This window comes from Erpetoichthys calabaricus, chromosome 3 (assembly GCF_900747795.2).
Source record: "Erpetoichthys calabaricus chromosome 3, fErpCal1.3, whole genome shotgun sequence".
Classification (NCBI taxonomy): domain Eukaryota; kingdom Metazoa; phylum Chordata; class Cladistia; order Polypteriformes; family Polypteridae; genus Erpetoichthys; species Erpetoichthys calabaricus.
In genome coordinates, this window is record NC_041396.2 from 51,844,191 (window position 1) to 51,868,482 (window position 24,292).

General features: G+C 36.9%; 1 protein-coding gene across 1 annotated transcript in view; it reads left to right on the forward strand.

Moving 5' to 3' along the window:
• Positions 1–3,423: 3,423 nt before the first annotated feature.
• The window catches only part of opn5 (opsin 5), a 58,865-nt gene continuing 37,996 nt past the window's right edge, over positions 3,424–24,292 (forward strand). The window contains exon 1 of the mRNA XM_028799108.2: positions 3,424–3,564. Within this exon, the coding sequence (XP_028654941.2) occupies positions 3,432–3,564 (133 nt within the window). The 5' untranslated portion in view covers positions 3,424–3,431. The remainder of the gene's footprint in view (positions 3,565–24,292) is intronic.

A 24,292-nucleotide genomic window follows, 5' to 3' on the forward strand; every position in this document is an offset into this window, starting at 1 on the left:
TAGAACGTGGACTGAATAAACATTAAAAGCAAACCGTTCCATTCTATTGAGCTAGTGTGGCTGCACTTGGGTCCTAATTTGGGATCCTGAGGTGGTTCGTCGTGTGGTAGGTGTGTCAATGCGCTGTATCAGTACATCCTCCCAACCTCTATCTCTCTGTCTCTGTGTCTCTCTCTCTCTCTCTACTCTTGATATTGGGAAAATGAAAAAAAACAACAGCAAACATAGACCAGGATTCAAACCCTAGTTGTTGAAGCCATGATCAGAAACATTAACTTTCGCACCATCATGCCACATAAAAAACCAAACATTTTGATGGTTTTATGTGTATCTTTCTTTGTGGAAATGCACATGACTATAATGAACTTACTTCATCCATTCATTTCCAGCATTCTGTCACATTCTTTCATCTTTAATTAAATTAAATAATTAAATTTCGAGGTGTCAACATAAATAGGGTTTTAAACAGGTTTATTTGAGAATTAAAATTTTATAAAAAGTCAAAGATTAACCAGTACTCCATCCTGGATTCATACTTACCATCCATCTGATATTGCTGTGATAGGCTCCTGCACCTCCTGACCTTAATTTGGTTTGATAATGGAGGGATGGATAGATATAAATGTATTAAAAAATGAGTAAATTATCATTTAGTCAGACTGAACATTATGGTGTTGTGACAGGTTTCTGGTCCCACTTACAGGTAATCTAACTTAGACACCATTAAAATATCCCCAGTTTTATTAAGAGACTGGGAACTCTTGAAATTTATCGATAATAGCACATAGGATTCTTTAAATTGGGCGGTGAGTAAACACACAATGAAAGACACAACAGTAATTACAGAAAAGCAACAGTAACTTTTGTTACAGAAGACAATCTAAAGTACATTAAAAAGATAAATGAACATAAAAAAATTCTAACAATATCAGGAACGAAATTCCTTTTTTTAAAAGGAAAGCACACACAGTCCATACTGTAATAGTCCGTTAAAAACATGAAGTGGAGGATACAACCTTTAATGGTGCAGAGTCCAGTTTGCGCACTGTGTTGCCCCAACAATTAATCGTCCAACTGTCCTTGGATGCACTCGTTTTTGACGCTCGTTTCCCAACAGAAGTTTTGTCAAATCGTTGAATCCTTGTCAGGGTCTCTTCGTTATTCCTTTTTTTCCACTCTGGGCTGCATGTTTTGCTGTGACCTCGACACGCCTCATTTCTCGTCTGCTAGCTTTGCTTGGTCCTTTCATGCGAGCCCCTCTGTTCTGTGTGAATGTCTTGGCAGCTTTCTCAGTGGACCGTTCCTCTCCCTGCCTTCTCCTGCCCAGAAGTTTAAATCTCCTTCAGGCCCTGCCTAGATTAATGGATTAAACAATGGCACATCCAAATCTCCTGGGTTTAACAAATAGTGTAAACACAAGTTAACAAAATGTATTATTACCGTAGCAACAATCAATGAGTACACATATGCTGATTAGAAACCAGTATTCACAGACGTTAATTTCCAAGTCAGGTAAATACAAACATTTTCCAACCAGTTAAAACTTCATCAAAGTGGTGATTCTTTTGTAAGACAGCAAATACCTATATCCTATAGACAGCCATGACAATAATTAGTAACGGGATTACCCAGGAAATTTGCCTCTTAACTTCTCACCCCAGTCCCAACAATGGATACCTATTGCCTCTTCTTCTGTTGTGTTTTAAATGTAAAATTTACATGTTCCTTTGTCTAAGAGAGAAATGGAACCACCCAGTGTACAAAAAATGTCCCCTTCTGACATCGTCATGGGTGGCCAGAAATGATGTGCATAGGACAATTTTTGCTTTTGTTATTGTAGAAGTTGTCTTGTATATTCATTTACTTTCTTATTTTAAATTAATTTAATTAAGGATCCTGAAATATGTTATTTCAGACAATTATGCATTAAATGTGTTCTGTTTGTACATCATTTGTTGTCATATTATAACATTTAGTAGAAGTAAAATTGTTTTGAAAGTCTTGTCCTTTGAAGTTTGTTATCCTCTTTTATTAATTTTGTGAATCGACTTTGAAAAGAACAGTTTAGGAATCTGTAGATACCTGACCTTAATTAGAAACACCAAGTGAATGTTGCTAGCTTGTCTAGAGAAATTCAATGCTATATCCCTTCCTCGACCCCTCTTAATCCAGTTTAGTGTCATGGGGACTGAGGCCTTTCCTGGTACAACTGGATAAAAGGTGGGAAACAGCGCTGGGACGTGTGCCAGTTCATCATAATTCCCACTTCACAATTTACACTGAAGCCAAATTCAAAAAGTCAATTAGCATAACCTTCACATCTTTGGAGATGTGGGAGGAAAACTGACACAGACATGGGGAGAACTGTAAACTTAAACCAGGCAATATTCAGTTGTCGGTTTCCCCCTGGACCTCCCTTGCATGGCTATGTGACCCATTAGTAAGTTAAATAACAAAATTGCCTCTTTTATCTGTAGTGTTTTTTAGTCTGTTTTAATTATGTACAGTAATCCCTCCTCAATCGCGGGGGTTGCGTTCCATGGTTATTTTTATATTGTCATGCTTGGGTCACAGATTTGCACAGAAACACAGGAGGTTGTAGAGAGACAGGAACTTTATTCAAACACTGCAAACAAACATTTGTCTCTTTTTCAAAAGTTTAAACTGTGCTCCATGACAAGACAGAGATGACAGTTCCGTCTCACAATTAAAAGAATGCAAACATATCTTCCTCTTCAAAGGAGTGCACGTCAGGAGCAGAGAATGTCAGAGAGAGAGAGAAAAGCAAACAAATCAATTGGGCTGTTTGGCTTTTAAGTATGCGAAGCACCGTGGCACAAAGCAGTTGAAGGCAGCAGCTCACACCCCCTCCGTCAGGAGCAGAGAAAGAGAGAGAGACAGATAAAAACAATCAAAAATCAATACGTGCCCTTCGAGCTTTTAAGTATGCAAAGCACCGTGCAGCATGTCGCTTCACGAAGCAGCTACACAGAAGGGAGCAACGTGAAAGCATTTTTAGACGAGCGTCCGTATCGTCTAGGTGTATGAACATCCCCCCTGCTCACACCCCCTCCGTCAGAAGCAGAGAATGTCAGAGCAAGAGAGAGAGAGAGAGAGAAAAGTAAGTTGGGTAGCTGCTCAGCCATCTGCCAATAGCGTCCCTTGTATGAAATCAACTGGGCAAACCAACTGAGGAAGCATGTACCAGAAATGAAAAGACCCATCGTCCGCAGAAATCCGCGAACCAGCAAAAAATCCACGATATATATATTTAAATATGCTTACATATAAAATCCGCGATAGAGTGAAGCCGCGAAAGGCGAAGTGCGATTATAGCGAGGGATTACTGTAATTGTATATGAAAAGTCATTTCAGTTGTTTTGTGATTGTAATGCATGCTGTTTTATTCTCTAGGTAATCTCAACTTGAATATGGCAATGAGTGAAAATGAAACTTCACTAAATAAAAATTACATTCCTCATTATCTTCTTAAAGATGACCCATTTGCCTCAAGACTTCCTAAAGAAGTGGATGTAGCAGCTGCCTTCTACCTTATCATCATAGGTAGGACTAATCAATTAATTGTAACTTGGCATGCTGTAGTTTCATTCATTGCATAATGAAACATCTTTTTACTTTTCATACACATTGCATATTAATTATTGATGTATGTTCAAATAGTATGACTAATTAAAAGTATGCATAATTATTATATTATGAAATATTAGACTATCACAACATCTGCAGTAATCAAGCATTCAGAGATGATCCACTGAAAAGGGCATTCTTGTCGTGTGATGTTATAACAGTAACCTATACCAAACACAATTGTAAAATTTCTCAGCCAGACATAGGAGAAAAGAATCAGGGGTTTGAATGACAGAATTAAGCATCAGAAATGAATTTAATGTAGGTGCATGGACATAAGTACTACATACCATAGAATGCTCAAACATGTCTGTTATCAAAATTACTGTGTCCAAAGTTAAAATGCCCATGAGCCATCCCCCTCCTCTCCCACCCCCTGTACAGTGTAGATGCTTTCCTTCATAATCCACACGCATCTCTCTATCTCTAGCCCTGCATTCCTCCAATGTTATCGTAGTTTATAGATGTTTTGAAATGCAGAATGTGCACAGGGGCGATAACATCTAACACTGCAAAAACAAATGCACAGTTTGTAATTGATCACAATTTATCAGACCCCTGGAGATTTCTAAATCCAAACTCAAGAGCATATTCCTTCTTCTCACCAGTTCATCACTGTTACTCAAGAATTGATTATTTATTTATAGATAACAATTTTTTGCCCACGATCAAATCTTGCAAGTACAATGCAATTGTTATCTTCGACCACACCCCTTTCATGGAGCTCTAATCATTACTCCCCACATACTCATCTCACAGCTGGTGTCTTAACCGTTTTTTATTAGCTGGTGAGAACTCCACAGAGTTTATATCCAAGCAAATTGATTTCTTTTTAGAGACAAATATATCCTCAGAAGTCTCTGCAGGAATACTCTGGAAATTCTGAAGGCATTTTTAAGAGGACAGATTATTTCATATCTCTCCTACAAAAATAAATCAGAAACCAAGAAGGCATCAGAATTAATCAGTGAAATTACCAGAATAGATCAAGAATCTGCCTGGTTTCCAAATGAGGCATTTTATGGGAAAAGACAGGCTTTGCATTCAGAACTCAACCTCTTGACAGCAAAAGAAACAAAACAACTTATTTTTAAATCGAGCCATCATTACTATGACCATGGATAGAAGGCTAGTAAGCACACATTTAGAGAGTACTATAAGTCCTTATATTCCACTCAGTTTAAACAAGACAAGACACAATCTAATGCGTCCACAGCTAGATACTCTCAGTGCAGAGGAACTGGATAAACCTCTGACACTCTCAGAATTACTAGATGCTATAAACTCACTTCAGAGTGGAAAAGCGGCAGGCCATGATGGCTACCCTGCCAAACTTTATAAAAATTTTTTAATCAAGTTAGCTTCACTTTTATTAGCAGCATTTACAGAAGCCAGAGACAATAAAATTCTACCTCAAACTTTGTGACTAACATAAATAACCGTTTTTTCTAAGAAAAATAAGGACTTATTACAATGTGCTTCATACAGACCAATTTCACTTCTGAATAATGATGTTAAGATATCCTCCAAAGTTCTAGCTAGAAGGATTGAGAAAGTGTTTCCTTTGGTAATATCACAAGACCAGACCAAATTTATTAAAGGCAGATGCCTATTTAATGTAATATATTCACCCACCAAGTCTAATACCCCGGAGATCTTATTATCGTTGGATGCAGAAAAAGCCTTTGATATGTTTGAATGGGACTACCTTTTCACTACATTGCACAAATTTGGGTTTGGTCTGAACATATGTGCATGGATCAAACTACTGTATACCAGTCCAGAAACTTTAGTTGTAACAACATTGTTTCAGACTACTGTATTTCAAACTAAAATGTGATACTAGATAAGGATGTCCCCTGTCATCACTGCTATTTGCAATTGCCATTGAGCCACTGGCAGTTCACTTTCGAAATGCCTCTGAAATAAACGTGATTATCAGAGAAGGACTTGAACAGAAAATATCACTATATGCAAGTGATATGGAAATATAAATATAAGATCCACAAAACACTGTGCCTGCAGTCCTAACAGCACTAGCACAACTTCAAAAGATATCTGGACTCAAAATTAATTTGAATAAAATTGTGCTCTTTCCAGTGAACTCTCTAGCACACAATATTAGATTGGACACCTTCCCTTTTATGATCACAGATCAGTTTAAATACCTAGGGGTAAACATCACAAGTAAACAAAAAGCTCTTTTTCAACAAAATGTTGCTGCTATCATGGAAAAACAAGCAAGACTTACATAGATCGTCTACCCTCCGTCTCATTATAGCAGGGAGAATTAACACTGTCAAGATGAATATCTTTCCTAAGCTTCTTTTCTATTTCGAAGCATCCCAATACACATTAGCAAATTATTTTTTAAGAAATTAGATTCCTGTCATAACCTCATTTATTTAGAACTGAAAACATCTACGTATCCAAAGGGTGACCCTACAAAGACCTAAGGCAGAAGGTAGTTTGGCTCTACCTACATTTCAGTTTTATTACCGAGTGGCAAATATACATGACACAAATAGATAAGCACACACAGGATTGGTCCGTAATTGAAGTAATATCCTGCAGTACTACTTTATGTTCCTTGCTTTGTGCTCCAGTTAATACAAGTTATTGTCAATATACTAATAACCCAATTGTGCTTCATTCACTCAGAATATGGAACCAATGAAGGAAGTACTTCAAGATAGACAAGCTTTTATTGGTGGCACCTTTGCACGATAACCACCTTTTTCCACCCTCTCAAACCGTCTCAGTTTTTAATGTTTGTAAAACATACAGGATTAAATCACTTAGAGATTTGTACATAGGTAACGTCTTTGCATCCTATAAACAATTACACTCCAAATTTAACTTCCCATCAACACCATTTTTCCATTATGCCCAATTTTCCTTACCTATACCTCTATGAAATATTCATCAGTCTTGAGGACTCAGACAGCATTTCTATAATATATAAAAACATTTTAAAGTCCCTTTATTTCAGAGATACCGGAGTACAGTGGGAAAAGAGTCTCTTACTCAATATCTGAGAAAAGGAATGGAAGACAGCCAAGCATAGAATTCACTCTAGCTCCATATGCACAAATCATATAATTATTCAGCTTAAATTCTTTTGTTTCGTTTAAAATTGTCCAAACTGTTTCCAGGGCAAGATCCTCCCGGAGAATGTTGCAATCAATCTCCAAGTTTTGGGCGTGTACCAAATTAACATCATTCTTGACAAAAAATGTTAAATGCCTATCAGACAGCCTTCGTGTCACAATCACTCCTAATCCATTAACAGCTGTGTTTGGTGTACTCTCAGGTGGGCTTAAAGTGGAGAAAGACAAACAAACTGTGATTGCCTTTATTTCACTATTAGCACATAGGCTTATCTTGCTCAACTGGAAGAATCCTAGCCTACCTCTTTTTAGTCAATGGGTAATTCATGTCATATACTGTTTGAAATTGGAGAAAATCAAATTCTCTCTTTTAAAACCTGGCAGGATCTAATCAATAACATTTTGAATAAGCATTTATTTTGGGGAAAAGGATTTCTTTCCCTCTTTACTACTCTCAAAGTTTTACTCTGACTGTTGGCCTTCCTCACTTTTTCATGCGTGGGGGTTAAATTGAATTTAGCTTTGTCAAGTTTGACTTGCTTGTATTGAATGTTACTTGCTTTTAATAGATTCAGTTAATTGGAAAAAAATGAAATGCAGAATGTGATGATGTGAACTTTTAAGATATTGCACAGCCCTATCTATCTGAACTACTCAGTTTAATTCAATGTGGTTTATTTTTGTGGAGCACTCTTCATTGAGCACTGCAACAAGTTCACAGGTAAAATGTGATTACACCTTTACAGATTATTAATTACATAATGCATACACCTATATTTACAGATTTACTTAAACACAAAATAATCAGTTCCAAACTGATTAACATAAATGTTACCTGACAATATCCATTAACATCATCATTTGCTAGTATACTGCAGAAGAAAGGAAAACAAAAACTCCAGTAGGGCTTTCAGTATCTCAGGTGTCTTTCCTTTGAAAGGGAATGAAAACAGCCTGGAAGTAAAGCACTGATACCAAGCCCAACTGCAGGATACCAAGAGAAAGAAATAGAATGGGTGAGAGTTAGTAACTGTTCATAATTGTTGAATTATATTTATTTTTATACAAATGACTAACAAACTGAAATGCAGTATGCATAGCTAATCGGCAGCTCTAGTTACGGTATGCTAGCTTAAAGTAGTGAGTCTTCAGCCTCGATTTTAAAAACGAAGACTGAAGGGGCATCTCTTGTATCTGCAGGCAGATTGTTCCTCAGGTTTGGGGGCCTGTAACTAAATGCTCGACCTCCCACTGTTATTTTGCTAATCCTTAGAATCTTAAGTAGGCTGTCACCTTGAGATCTTGATGCTCACTCTGGTTTGTAAGTAATGGTAATTTCATAGAAGTAAGCAGAGTCATGACCATTTAAGTCTGAATATGTAAGAAGAAGGATTTTTTCAATTTAGCCCTAAGCTCAACTGGAAGCCAGTGTAGGGACTTAAGAACTGGATTTATGCGTTTGTACTTTGTACTCTTAATAATGATTCATGTAGCAGTATTTTCAAGTTTACTGAAAGATGCATATAGAGGGATCTGAACAACTAGTAAATAATGCATTACAGTAGTCAGTCCTACTAGAAATGAATGCAATAATTAATTTCTCAATAACCTCCATACTTAGAAATGGTCTTAATTTTCCAATATTTTAAGGCTGAAAAAAAAATAAGTTTCAGATAGTGTTGTAATGTTCATTTTAAAACACATAATGGTATCAAAGGTAATGCCCAAGTTGCATGCTAATTCAAGAAAACTGACATAGTTATACTCACTGAGTTAAAAAGTGATAGAATGTTGCTGTGGTCTGCATCACTGCCACCAATATAGCAAGTAACACTTCTCTTTTTGCTATCATCGATTCACTTTTTTAATTCCTAGACACAATTAATTAAAGACACTGCTGGAGAAAAATCATGTGGTCTAAAAATGGTTTAGCTTGGTATCATCTGAATGTGAGTGAAAATTAATGTTGTGTTTTCTAATGATAGTTACTAATTGAAGCATGTAAAGTGAAAACAGTAAAGGTCAGTGTTCTGAGCTCTGTGAGACAGCATATTACATTTCTTAATATAATGGCAGAGTACTGTCAGCACATTTCTGTACATACTGAAATCAATTTCATAAATATGAAGTAAGCCATGGAAACATGGTGCCCAAGAGCCCAACATAATTTTGCAGCCTATGTAATCCAAGAGAGAGAGATCAATGGTGTCAAAGACTGCACTTAAATCTAATGCCATAATTATTCTAGTATTAACTTACAAAATGGGTTAGTGCTGTTTCTGAACTGTGATCGGTGCGGAAGCCAGACTGGAATTTCTCAAACTGTGATGTATAAGGTGAGAGTGAAGCTGTGTGGCAACTACTTTTTCCAAGTATTTTAGAAATAAAATGTAAATCTAAAAATAGTTCTGTAATTTTCAGGTTTGTGATCACTGACACTTTTAGTTCATTAGGAACTGTGACAGTCAGCAACATAATAATGCTAAGAATGGGCACTGTCAGAACAGCCACTTAGCTTTTAATTAGTTTTGTTGGGGTTGGGTCTGAAGAACAGGTACTAGGTTTTCTTTTAAGTGTTAAAATTATGACTTCCTGTTCTGTTATCGAGTTAAAATGATTAAAGTGATTTGTGATATTATATTATCAATTTTATCATTAAAGAAGTTCATAATACGAGGGGTGTTCAAATATAAACAGGAATTTATGAGCTATGCTTTATTTATTGAATACAATGAAATGACTTACACACTATTTTATTTTATATATAGTCTCCTGCCACTGCAATACACTTGTTCCAGTGTTCAGGAAGCTTCTTAATCCCCGAGGAGTAGAAGTCTTTTGACTGCATGTTGACCCATTCGTGCACAGTGTCAATAATCTCCTCATTTGGCTTGAATTTCTTCCCTTCTAAAAATTTCTTAAGTGGACTGAAGAGATGATAGTCCCTCTCTGAATGACTTGCACCAATCATACACTCTAGACTGAGAGAGAGAGACAGTCATCCCCAAACTGTTTTTTAAGTCTCGAATAAATCTGAGATGGAATGACTCCTTCATTTGTCAAAAACTGAATAATAATGTGCTGTGCAACACTACTGTGTACCTCCTGCTCCCGACATGCTGATTACAACTGACAGGAAAGGGGGAAAGAGCAACTAGCACTACTAACGACATGTTCATATATGCATGTGTTTGTCCGGTGAGTCAGGTCTTCCTTGCACTATTTATAAGAACAGAGCATGAAAATTCTTGTTTATAATTGAACACCCCTCATATTTGCAATGGTAATATTTGTACGTATTCTGCATGCAAGTTCAGAATTCCTATTTGTTAGACTAACCAATGTTGTAAACAATACACATGTATTATTGCTGTTGTGATCTGTTAATCAAGAATAATAGTCAGAGGGGCTGTAAAAACAGGGGCTGTTTTCATACTTTAACTCTGCTAGTCCACACAGTTTGGGAGACCTTTGTAGCTTTGTTGTTCTGCACCTATGCTATAGTTTTTGCTGTTATAATTTAAGAGTGTAAAATAGTCTCATTAAACCAAATTAAGCTTCTGTGTGGTTTAGTCACTCTTGAATGCAATTAGAATAAATCTTGTACTGTTTTTTTAATTCAGAAAGAGATGGTGGGAGAGTGCAGGCATGCAGCCATCATTACCAAATAGGAAAGGTCATGCTGTGTTAAACATCAATTGCTGTAGCTCTGTGAGGTTTTTTTTTTGTCAAAGAAAAAAAATATTCATTTGTAAAGTTTGAGAAATGCATATTTTCCAAGTCTTCCAAGTATTTTTTTTCTTGGGGTGTCACATACCACAAACTGTAAGCATGGATTAACAAAAATCTAAGCTATACAAGACTGGCAAACACCACCCTACATCAAACATGTGTAACGATGTAAGGCATTTGCAAATTATTATAGGAGGTTTATTAAGAATTTTAGTTCTGTCATACCTCCGATAACATCACACTGAAGAAATATCATCTCTCCTCTGGACTTCAATGGCACAAGAAACTTTTCTAAATCTAACAGTGGCATTGTGGTCTCTTGTCTTCATCTGTTTCAATTTAATAGTTTTGTATTGGGCAGTAAATAAAAATTAAAAAGTGGACATGCAGCTTAAAGAAATTGAATCCCCTGTTAAACCAAATGACATTCTCCATGAAAACAGTTAATTGCAGCAGTTCATGTAAATGAAATAGGTAACACTGTAGAAAAAATCAGAACATTTAAGAAGGACTGGAATTTGTTTAAGATTCCTGCTGAGATACGGTTCTCCGATGGGGAAGTTGCTCTGTACTGGCTGAACTCCTAGGAACAGCAAAGACCACTCCTCTTATCCCTAGATATTTCTCGTGGCCAACAATAAATAAAGATATCCAAAAATATTGTATGTAAGATCTTGCAAAGTTGGTAATAGAGTGAAACCTGCCTCTGGAAGTCATACATTATTATTATAATTACCACCCCCTCATCATCCATAGATGGGGATTTCTAAGAATTACTGTATATTATAGATTTGATGCCCTCACAATTTAATACTAACGCATAGGTTTTTCAAAGGTGTTTTCACAGTAAATGTCATAACATACTTTATTCTGAAACTTAAATGTTATTTCAGTTTTAAAACATTTTGCACCCTCAGGTATTTGGAGTGTTCAGTATGTGCTGTTTTTTAGTATTGAATTAAAGCTCATTTATCTCTGTTACCTATTTGTTTCCTGGTATCTTTTATGTTTTTTAGCATGACTAACGTGTTGGTAAGACATATCACAGAGAATATTTTGGATAAAAGTCATGAGGAAGATATAGCTTTCTTTCTGATGCTTTGTAGAAAACCTGTGTAGCCACCTGTGATGCTGAAAGCAGATACCCCAATCTGCCATGAGACCAACTGCATCGTATCCTCTAAAAGCCTTAAAAACAACCAATAAAGAACAACTTAAGAACATTTATGTTAGGTAGAATACCCAGCAGGAACTTCTATAGATTTTGTTATTTTTTCCAGTTTATTTGTCTTATGTAAGTGTGCCTATTTTCTTTTTGGTATACTATGTATGCATTATTTTTCTTGTATAATTTTGTTTTGTTTTTCTTTGCATGTAACTACTTCTTTGTGTGAAAATTTGCTATAGAAATAAATGTTGTTAGAAAAATCCAGATTTTTATTAAGAAAAAGAGAAAAGTCTTTTTTTACTTTTGTAACAAATGAAGTATGATAAATAGAAAACACCTTTCTTTTTGAGGCATATTCTGCCATCAAACTAAAACACGCTTGTCTATTTTTTTTTCTAGTGAGGTTATACCCATTTGAAAATGATACATCATGTATGTGAGAAACTGAAAACCTGGACTGAGACACGTTCCAAAAAGAGCTTTTTTAATTTTATTCAATTTATTAAAATCAAATAATATTGCATACACATAACTCAAGTTTTACAAAAAGAAAAAAAAATAAAGGTTCGAAACAAATCAAAGCTTTTTTGTTTTGTTCTGTTGTTTAGGAATCTAGTTCAAGTCCCTGTATTGTCAATGAGTTATTATAATCTGGAGTTGTCAGTAGCACTACAAGGCAATATTTTGCTTTTGCAGTGGCTCTTTGCTGCCTTCATATACAGTATTCTGTATCGGCTATGCCCAAATTCTAAATATTATTGAGATCTGCTTTGTCAATTGCATCTTTCAGTCTGAGTAGCTACAAACCACAATCACTCAGTAGCTGCTGTTTTTGTTTATTTGTGTGCAGTCAGCCTGGGGTGTATTTTTCATACGTCGCTTAAATCATCCGAGATCAGGTGCCTCATCTTGGATAAGTTAATGCCGGTGACACTCATCCGGGATAGGTCAGTTTTTCAAATGCAGCCATGTAGTAGATTAGTTTAGCTGGATCTAATCATCCGAGATGAATGCGCGTGCCCGCACTGATTGAAAAGCCCATATATATTGAGTCTAGAAAACATGATCAGCAAGTCTTTGATAGGCTGTAACAAAACGACGAAAGAATGGGCGCATTTTTTTTTTCACACACGCAGCGCAAGACCTTTTATTCGAAGGACATGAAGAATTTCAAGATTTAATATGCACAAGGGGTAACACTGCAAAAGCAGCCCAGACCAGAAAAGACGATTGGCAAAAAGTGGCCGACAAATTAAACGCTAAGTAGTGTGCATTGTACTTACTGAATGCAGCGTTTCATTTCCTAGGTGTCAGAATAATTATTATTTAATATGTCATAATTCCGGATCAAACGTGAGCACAAGGAGAACATGAGAACAGGTTAAAGTGAAGTACAAGAATATACTTCAAATATTGGTATATAACTATTTAAAGAATTGTTGACATAAATAATCATATATAATATAAAAAAAACATTAATTTTAAAGTCTAATAAGAAGGCAGACAAGCAAAAAACAGGTGGAGGTCCACGCGGTCCAGACCCAACCCCTGCAGAAGAGTTGGCTCTCCAGCAAAATGCCCATCGCCCTGTTTCTGAGGGCATTCCAGGGGGAAGCTCCTCCTCAGAACCAGTGGCAGGATACAGTGGTCACTTCATTTCAGGTAAAGGTCATTGCATATATTTGTCCTCCATGTGTGCCATAGGTATGTTCCATATAGCCCTCTTTTTTGTTGGGTCAGTTGCAGGGAATGTCATATCCCTAGAACCTGTGTCTGACCAACGGGATATTGACAAAGGTCAAATATTTGATTAAGACACTGTGTCTGATTATTCATCAGGAGGAGAGGTACATTTTCCAAATAATGTTTGATCAAACTCCACTCTGATCAGTCCCATGTGCCCCAATCACATTTGGAAATCCTGGTAATGAGAATGTTAGGCTGATTGAGATTCTTCATGGAACTGTGGGTGTTTTTGCCTGTGTATTACCTACCTGCAATGGCATGAAACGCCTCTTTTATTGTCTGCACACGAAGGTGTCCAGGAAACACTATGAAAACCCGAAGGAAATATTTCAGAGCCAAACAGACTTTACAAATTGCCTGGCAAACTGCACTTTTAGTTAGATTTTCCGCATCACCTACAGTATATAAAAAAGTGGCGCTTGTAAAAAATCTCAAAGTAATGCATACAGTCTGTGTGGTTGTGAGAGCCCGACTTCGCCTAGTTTGACTTCGAATATAAGGTGCTAATAAATCTTTGAGGTACAATATTCCCCCTCGGCTAAAGAATTTCCTCCAGGAGCAATAAAGGATCTTGCCGATCGCGCAAACCCCTCTCTATATGAAATTCTCGTCTTATAATTTGCACACCAATATCAATTGGTCACTCATTCATGAACGGCGAAGCCATGACTGAATGAATTCCACGCACGGACACTGATTACGTGTGTGAGCTAATCCTTGTTTACGTAGATTAGGATGTGTTGCTATGACAACACTTCCAGCAAGAGTTTCAAAAAACCAACAGATCCAGGATCAGGCCAAATCATCAACAATTACATCCGGCTAAACAACTAATCCACATATGAAAAATACCCCCCTGTTCTCATGCTCGATGGTTGTGCACATTGTTTTTGTGAAGTCTCTACAGTGCTTTGAACACAGTCAACCAGTAGCTGCTCTGCTCTTGTTTGTCTGTGTATCTGGTAGCTCTGTCTAAGCATCACATACTGCAGTGCTATTCACAGGGTATTATAGTTTTATTAAAGAATATAAAAATATATCAATACACAATTTACATTCTAAAAAATGAAACAAACACATGGCACTGTAATAAAAGTAACACATGAAAAGCTACATGTGAAAATGGTCAGGTGGTTTTCACAAAGATTATTATTCACTAAGAGTATTACAGCATGGCTGAGTCAGTTCTAGAAGTTGTATTCTATCTTTATTCTAGCTTTAGATTATTTGGAGTTCAGTGCTGATGTATTATGCCTTTTTCTTATAAATTTTCTTGCTCTTACACCTAAACAACAGTTTGAGAAGGATAGTTATATGAAATGTTCATTTTTGATGCATTAGTACTTTGTTATAAATGCTTTTTTTTTCAAAGCTTCATTTTAACCAAAAAACTATTCCATTTTTAAGGCTGTTGTGAATTTGGTCAGTTTTCTTTTCAAGTTCTATGTACTGTATGCCTCTGCTGAATACAATAATGTTGTTTTTCTTGGATCTTGACGTTGACATGGTGGGCAGGCTCAAATAACCCAAAGATTATTTGGGTAATTTTATCAGAGGTTTGCTTTAGGTAAGGTTATCATTGATACAACTGATCAAAGGGGTTTGGTGAAACAAAGAGCTATCCATAATTGACTCCCACAATAATTAACCCAAAAACTAAAACCATTTGTCCAATAGCATCCAGGACTGTGCTGTATCAGTTTAAGTCAAGGTTCTTTTTTATTTCTGCTGCCATGCTTGCAAACCACCCATGAAATTTCATTGCAGTCTTTGTTCCTTCTGTCAACTCAACAATTCTTAGTTGTATTAAGAACGTTTTAGCATTGCATGCAGGATTATGTGGTGGCTTGTGTGAAATGCTGTCCTTAACACTAGAATTCCTGAAGTCTACGAAAAAACTCGTAATCCCGGCCCACTTTAAATCTCTTCACACCTCTACCATCAGCGTCTTTTGCATTTTGTTTGTTTGCATATTTAAACGGCATAGTGTTTTTTCGATCTTGCCTGTACTCCACTCTGTCTACATTTTCAGTATCATGCACCATGTCTGCATTTTCAGTATCATGCACCATAACATGAAGTACAGGCAAGATCTGGCATAGCATTTTCAAATAATGACATGCATGCACGAGAGAGGCAGAGATGGATTAGATCTCATTCAAGTGGTTACTGGAATATAAAATAAACATTTTCACAAAGGTATAACAAGTGTGCTTTTATTCAAGAATACCTGAATAACAAAAAATTCAAGTGACAACAAGATACTAAGAAGACATGATTCACCAGCGTTTGTGTGTCTGGTTATACCCCTTCTGCTATATCTTTTACAGTTTGCAAAACTTTACACCGCCTGTTACAGACTAAAATCAAATGCTTCTTATTTTGCAGGTGGAATTCCCATTTTACTTATGGTGCCAAGCAGAGTTGCGTTGTGTTGCAGCAGTCTATTAGCCGGTGAAATTGCTGTGAAGCAGGCGGTCTGATGGCGGTCACAGGACATTGTATCTTTGATCGCTGCTACAACAAACAGTTCTGAGCAGGCATCAGCCACAGCTCTGCTCTTGTGAAATGAATGGAGATAAATACAATCAACTCAGAGAGGGAGAGGCAAGTTCGTTGTACCAAGTGAACGTCACTGAGAGAATAAAACTGAATAATAAAAAAACAAGAGCTAACTTTTACAAGTAGCCAAAGTTTACACCAGTGTTACAGGCTGAAGTCAAATATATGTTTTTATTATATTGTAGAAATAATAATAATAATAGCAGCTCTCTCCTCAAAACACAAAGCACCCGGTTTTGAACCTAGGACCTTCTGGTTACAAGGCAGCAGTTCTTACCTCTGCACCTTTCAAGAATATGTGTAAATTCCCTGTTGACTGAGATTTGAACTTGAGTTTTTAACTCATTGACTGCCACATGTAAATCAAATGCTTTTTGTTTTCTTTGGTTATATTCTTGAATAAAAGTGCACGTGTTTATTTGATATTTGGACTAAAGTCTTCACACATTATACACTTCTTGTCATTATTAGTATAAGATGGAAAAAGTTTCTGCCTTATGTATGTGTTCAGCATTTCTCGCATTTCCTTTCATCCTACACTTACCCAAATCTTTGTAGACACGGAACACACATGAAATGCATGTATTCCAAATAATGATATACTGTATTATTTACCCTATACAACTCCAGGAACCTCACATACAAATAAGGAGCCTTGGCTTGAGCTGGGAGAACTTTTTGTTCAAGCTGAGCTCCGTCAAAGTGGGGGATGGCACAGCAGGCTACTTGCTGCTTGTGCTGATCAACGCATTTACAAAACAAAAGACGCTGATGGTAGAGGTGTGAAGGGATTTAAGGTGGGCCAGGATTATGAGTTTTTTCATAGGCTTCAGGAATTCTTGTGTTAAACTATAATTTTGTATACATATTTTATTAGTATGAGGTTCACAAAATCAAACTTCATGAAACTGACAATGTTATATTAAACTGCCTGGTTTTAAAATGATAATTATTTATAATGTGTTAGATATGGCAGAAACCTTTCTTTCTTTCTTTCTTTCTTTCTTTCTTTCTTTCTTTCTTTCTTTCTAAACCAATCATAAGACATGTCATTCTGTTATTTATAATCTAAAATGACATGTTGCATCAAATCCAAATATGAATTCGCCTTTTGTACTTAAAACACATGTTTAAAATATCTAAACACTTTTGATTGTTGAAAGTTGTTTACAATTTTTTGTTACTAAAATGAGGAAGTTTTTTAATAATCAGTTCCCTTATTAATGAATTGTTCTATAGACATGTTAATAATAAAACACTATTTACAACGTTGATAAAATTACTAAAAAACAACTTATGAATATTTAAAAAAACATGAGCTTACTCCAACTGTTAGCATGCCAGAGTCTTAGTAGTCCCCATTTTTTAAATTAAGTGATTCTTCTTGTAACTGTCTCCACTCTTATCCTCTCCTATGTGTGAGTGAGATGGTGATGACTAATCCTTACACTTTGGCAGAACTTTTCATTGTACAGGAGATAGCCAAGTGCGGAACAAATGCTATTTGATCCTAAGAGTGCATGACTTTTTTGAGGAGACACATGACTTAAGGTTTGAAAATGAGTAAAGAAATGAATCGCCTTCACTTGAATGATGAGAAGATTGTTCTTCCTCTCTGTTCCTCCACTTTACTAAGTATTTAGGTAAATTAAATCCATGTTCAAAATATAGTATTAAAATATATTTTAAATAATTTTTATAACTCACACTTCCCAACATCTATACAATAATTACAAATGTAGAACAACTAAAAGACATGCAGCACAAATACAAGACATAATATTGAAACATAAATGGAGGAACATCTATTCAAAAAATGTATACACATATACATAGTACTTATAATATGTACATAAGGTTTGTTATATGTGCTCACGTATAATGAGAAAAACACCTATTGCATTTGCCACGGCTATCAGTCTGTTTGTCAGCCCTCATGTGCAGTTGTTGAGGAAGATTACGTTTTCTTTGACATGTCTTGAACTGCAGCACACTGTACAACATTTAGAAATTTCAGAACCTCCCACTGAAAAGCATCAGTGAATTTTCAAACTTGCATACCTTTGAAACAGAAACATCCTTTGCAGCTTCAATTGTAGATTAGTTTACTGTTAAAGTTTGGGAGGTTACTTCAACTTGTTTCTTTTTTTAGATTTTCCCCTTTAACTACTCAACAGTTGCTCCTGATGGACAAACAATGAATTGCTTACAGAGAAGTACATGATGCAATTAGTCTTACAGGACCAGATGTAATTCTCAAACGAGAATACACATCTGGGGACAACATGTTAAAAAGTGAGTAGTGAATGGTGGCAAAAATCTGCACTGCAAAGGCTACACCCACAGAGCTTTTTCCTATAACATCAACCCCCAATTTCTCCAGGTTTCAGGGAGAGAGCAATAGCTGTTAAACAAAAGACTTAACGCTGAGACAAAATAAAGCTAAAATTGCTGTCATCCTTTCAGGAACTCAGTAGCATAAGGCAACTGAAGCGCCACAATAGTGGAGACAGACAGACCCACACACACGTGGACCACCACAGCTACTGGGCTATACAGAAGTTTTTGAAGATAGTTCAAAGAATCGTCATTTTTAGTTTCTTGGTTTTTCCACTTATCAGTGAAGTAGTATTATAATAAAATGGAAGGTTTACTGCAATAATTCATTATATTTTAATAATGTTTACAGAACATAGCCAAGTGTATATTGGTCAAAGATATGTGAGTAAGGGATGTAACCATCATATTTATTCAAATTGTGTGCAATATCTCCTAAATCCTTAACTGTTTTGCAAATGTACTGAAACTTTCACTAAAGTGTGTGCTTGACAGAGATATGTTGGCAACTCCTTTGCCTAATATTGACGAACATCTTCATATTGGACTATTTTCTACATTTCTTGAACAGTTATATCTACTGTCGTTGGTCCACCAACTGATTATGCACTAGGAAGACATATGTTAGGCAATCTTGACAGTTCCTTCACAAGTTAATATATGGACAACATAATTGCCCATCTTGGATCTGAAGTATGTGTAGTATCTCCTAAACCATCGCACATCTTGCTGGTCCACTTTATTGCTTATTATACAGCTGTTAACAAGTCATAGTTTGGAAATATTTGGCAAAAGAATTAATGTTTGGTTGTTTTTCCAATTTTGTATAAGAAAAAAATTCATGCTCATGTCAAGTGCTGATTCTGCTTTGCTCAGACAATCTTTATCACTTGCCTAATCTGTTTGTTAACTGTACTGGTTAAGCTATAAGGTGAAATACGTGTATAAATTTAACTAACTTATGCAGATACTTACATTATACTCAATTCAGGGCAAAGAAGTGAAAATTCATAATTTTATGTACCAAGAAATACATGTATATGTTAACAAAAAAGGAAACTAAGATCATTTTTAATTTTGCACAGAGCCTCGTTATTTATCCAACCCAAAGCCTAATGATGAAAGATATATTACACTGTTTTTTTGTAAATCCTTTCTTAAAAAATGTTGTTATCCCCTCTAGGTTTTCCCTGAGTGCTGCCCCTAATTAATGTGTATCTTTATGAAAACTCAAACACTGACACAACTCAACATATTAACAAGTAAGAAATAGTGTAGAATTTTCTCTTTTTTATTTGAGAGAAAAGATGAAAAAAGATCGACTTACATATTTGTTAATGTAACAACTGTTAAATAACAGTCTGTGTCAGTCACACAGATAGATAGCTGTCAAAGCATATGTAGTTAGCAAAAGCTCTGCTAGAATTGAACAGAAATAAAGAAAGGCTTTCATTTATGATGGCAGTTATGTGTCACACAGAAGGAGGAAATCACACTCTCAAGGGTCAAGCACAGTGTAACATAAAAGTATTGACATGGTAAGGCGCAATTATTTACAGTAGTAAATGAAAATTAAAACACCCATGACATATTAATCACATAAAAGAGAAAATTTAACACAAAAGGTTTCTGTTTTTCATTTAAAAGAGCCTGCAGAAACATGGACACATCTCCAAAACTAGCTCAAAAACACAATTTAAAAAGTTACAAATGAACACAATTAATGGTAAAATTGGCCATATGATAACATGGCAAAAGAAGTGTTGGCACTGCTGAAAATACAAAAGTTACAAAATAAAGCTTTTTTTAAAAAAATAGATAAATAGTTGTATGTTACCATACTCATTTTTTGACAAAACAGTGCTCTCATCATCTGAATTTTGGATATGAACATGATGAGGATGTTATTTTACTCTGTGAAATACCTCTTGATGACGCATGCTTTTAATGAAGCTGTATGGAAAAAATAAAGATTTCTTAATGGGTTTTCTTGTTTTGAAGTGAGGCCCTGTCCAAAGCTGTGCCCAGTGTTCCCAGATTAAGTTGATTTAAAAATAGATGGATGAATAATTGACTGATTTAGAGAATGGTATCTCATTGTTAATGGGCCAATGCAGGAACAATCCTTAGACAAGATGCCAGTCTATCACAGGGTGGAGACACACACACACACACACACACACACACACACACACACACACACACATACATACACATTAGAAGCCCATTTAGCATCACCAACCCATCTAACCTGTATGTCTTTCAAAACAGTTAACCTAGTCTCTACATTTTCTAACTGCATCTTGATCAAGTGAAAGAACAGATGGGAAAGCGGTACACATTTAATTATGTATTATAGATATTAAGTTTTATTATAACTAGTGGGTGTTTATGGGGCTGGCACTACCATTAAGGTGAGTTAGGCATTTGCCTAGAGCGCAGATCATAAGTGGGTTATAAATCCAGCCACACGGGTTAGCTACAGTTAGCACACTAATAAACTAGACCTAGGGTGCTTAATAACCTAGCACCGGCACTGGGTGTGTGGTGTGTACTTGTGTGTGAGTATGTTCTCCTGTGATGGACTGTCACCCTATCTAGGGGATTGTTCCTGCCTTGCACCCTGTGTTTGTTGAGATGGGCTCCAGCTTCCCATGACCCTGCTCAGGATTAAGTGGGCTTAGAAAATGGTACCAGCAGATATATACTGTATAATCTCATGTCATCTTCTCATCCACGTCTTCTAATGAGAATCGTGGTGTCAAGCAGGTCAACCAAGACTTCCATGTCCCCAGGTTACAGATTCCAGCTCTTCCTGTGGAATTCTCAGGCATTCCCAAACCAGCCAAGACATATAATCCCTCAAGTTTGTCCTGTGTCAGTCACAGGGTCTCCACCCAGAGCAGCACTGAGGGAGAACCGCCTCCAGGGCATTCTTATGACATGCCCAAAACAACTCAACTGGCTCTTTCAAATACAATGTGCCTTACAAACTAGTACCAGTACACAACCAGTTTCAGGTGGAACATAATCTTGTAGTTATACTCGATTATTTCTAGTCAGCTCTCTTCAGATCATCATTTTGATCTGATTTTTTCAGGTCATTATTTGGTCTGGTCTCTTCAGGATGGAAATGGCAGAGAGAGACTTGCCTTTACAAGTCTCCTGTTATTGTTCTCTGATGTCCCTGACTCTCCAGTGAAACAGCTCAGGCACAACACCATCCACCCCTTCACTTAAGTCCAGTCTTATTCTTGTCAGCATTTTTCTCCAGTTTCAAACATACAAACAAGAAAGGATTCAATCAAGTCATAAAACTGACCCTGATGGTTCACTTCTTACCAATGAATCGCTGGGTGTAGAAAAAACTGGTTTGTCCAGCTTCCTTGCTCTTTTTGAGTAGATAGACAATTGTATAAACATTTGTATTTTTAGACAGGCGTATTTCAGCTAGGGTTCCTCCACTGGCTGTGGTTCAAATGCCATTTATTTTTGACTTATTATTTTATTGAAATCACAAAACATTCCATACAAATAAATCAATTTTTACAAACATAAGATTGATCTTTTTTCAAATGCCATTTTTGAGTCTGTTTTGTTCATTGTTTTTTCTTGTTTATGTAAATATTGTTGGTCATGTAGTCTCTATGTATCTGTGTATCTTCTTTTATATTCCATGTGTGGCACATGCTCCCAGCTGCTTTGTCCCATTGCACGCTCATATGTGTTGCCCTGCTCCACCTCATTCCACTCACCCAGGGTTAGAGGCAACTTCTATTCCACATTATTCCCATGGTTCTCTGTGAACCAATCAAAACCCAGGGTCAAATATCTAAGGCTAACTGGTGGCCACAACTCCAAGCCAATGGGCTCTAATAGCAGATAGACGCGTCCAAAGTACTCTAAATGCTCTTTGCAACCTCCCTTCTACCTGCTGCTCAGAAGGCTGCTTTATAGCCAGCTTCTTCAGGTATTCCTGCCCTTTTGAGCAGTCTACTTGATTAGTAATGAAGAATTAACATTAATATTTGCAAGATGTGGAACAAATGCTCTTTAAAAAAAATCCATATCACTGCACTCTTTTAAAACTCACCATAATTTAATTAAAATGTATTGTCACATCAGAGTCTACACATATTATGGGGGGCTCCTTATTTTAATACAATGCAATGACACCTACCTTATAAAACATCTATATCATCTTGTGAATAATATTGTTATAAAATAATCAAATATTGCTTCTTAAATAATACATATGTTATTCAGTAACCTATTAGTGTGTTATGAATCTCCATGCAGACACTTTGTAACTAAACTGTTAGGCATATGTATTCCCCTGTTGGACACTTAAAATTATCTTGAATTAGTCAAAATTAAAAATACAGTAGGAAGACTCTTGTCTTTCTCTAATTCTACAGGTTACACACATCTATAGTTGCTTGTTTAACAGTCACATTAATCAGTCTTGGAAATGTGTCCTCACAGTTCCTCCTCAGATGAAAAGGAAGCTTTTAAAATGAGGGTCTAGATCTGATGCATTTTAACAGAGGAGTTGGCTGAATGGAACATAAAAGACAAAGAACTTGCCATTGTGACTGAAAATGTCGCGAATAAGATCTATGTGGTCCAGCTTATGGAGCTATACAGTGTACCAAAAACTTCAAGTCATCTGCTTTATGCACACGCTCACTTTGGTTTCGCAGGCTGCTCTGAAAAGTCAAAAAATTGTACACTTGCTCTGCTGGGTGAGGTGCCTTTGCAAACTTTTTCCACTGCAGGATTACAGCTAGCCAAGTGCTTAAAGAGAAGTAACATTTATTGGACTTGCCAACACACAAACTTGTGATTGATGTGGTCCCACGATGGAACAGTGCATCGGAAATGTTAGAAAGGTTTCTGGAGCAACAGCCAGCCATCTCAACCACGAGGTTACTCCCAGTGTGACTGGCATTCAGCGCTCTTGTCTGCAACACATCCTCCACAGGTGCCCAGTCATTTTTAATGTAGTGACATAAGAGATGTGGCGACGTTTTGCTTAAGATCTTCATAAAGCGTATTTACAATAAATTCACTCCTTTGGTTTCTGTTTGGTATAGTGTACCACCGTTCCAAAACCTGTATCATTTGTGAAAAGCCCTCATTTTCAACAGTGGTGTAGGGTTTCATATCTTTAGAGATAAAAACTAATGATATTATTTTTTGGGCACAAAGAGAATTAAATGGAAGCATAGACCTAAATGTAATCTCCTGTGCAGATTGTTTATGCTGCACTAGTTTGGTTGTTCACTGAGATTATATTTATGGTGTGGAACATGGCCCAGACACAGACAGGCAGACACCAATGGTTCACCCAACACACATTTATTTACATATTCCATATTTACAAAAGTGCAACACAACCCCTAAACTCCCCCAAAGTCCAGGCCTCACAATGCCTTTTGCCTCTCTTCTTCAGGCTGCCTCCTTTCCTCTCCTCCAAGACCTTGTCTCGTCCTCCCGACTCCAGCCATCGAATGGAAGGAGGCAGCCCATTTTATACACGCCCGAATATGCGCCAGGTGCCTCCCAACTATCTTCTGCCAGCACTCCCCAATGTGGCGGAAGTACTGGCTGTGCACCCGGAAGCACTCTGGGTGTCCCTGGTCTTCTACCCCCCAACACTTCCGGGTGTGGCGGAATTGCTGAGGGCCAGGGCTCCAAAGGCATTGGGGTGCCCCCTGGCAGTGACCACGGGCCCCTATAGGGTTGAGCTTCCAAGCTCAGTTCCCGTGGTCCCCAAAGCCACCAGGGCGGTCGGCCCCACATGGTCTGGTGGAGGCGTAAGCCCTCCTCCGGTCCTCTGGGGCATCCCAGCTGGGTACCACCCCCAGCCACCTGTGACAATGGGTAACATTGGGATAAAAGATATATTAAATTTGTTGTGTTACAACAATACTTATCTGTTGAGTTCCACAGTTTACATATGGCTTTGCTTTTATCCAGTTGTTCT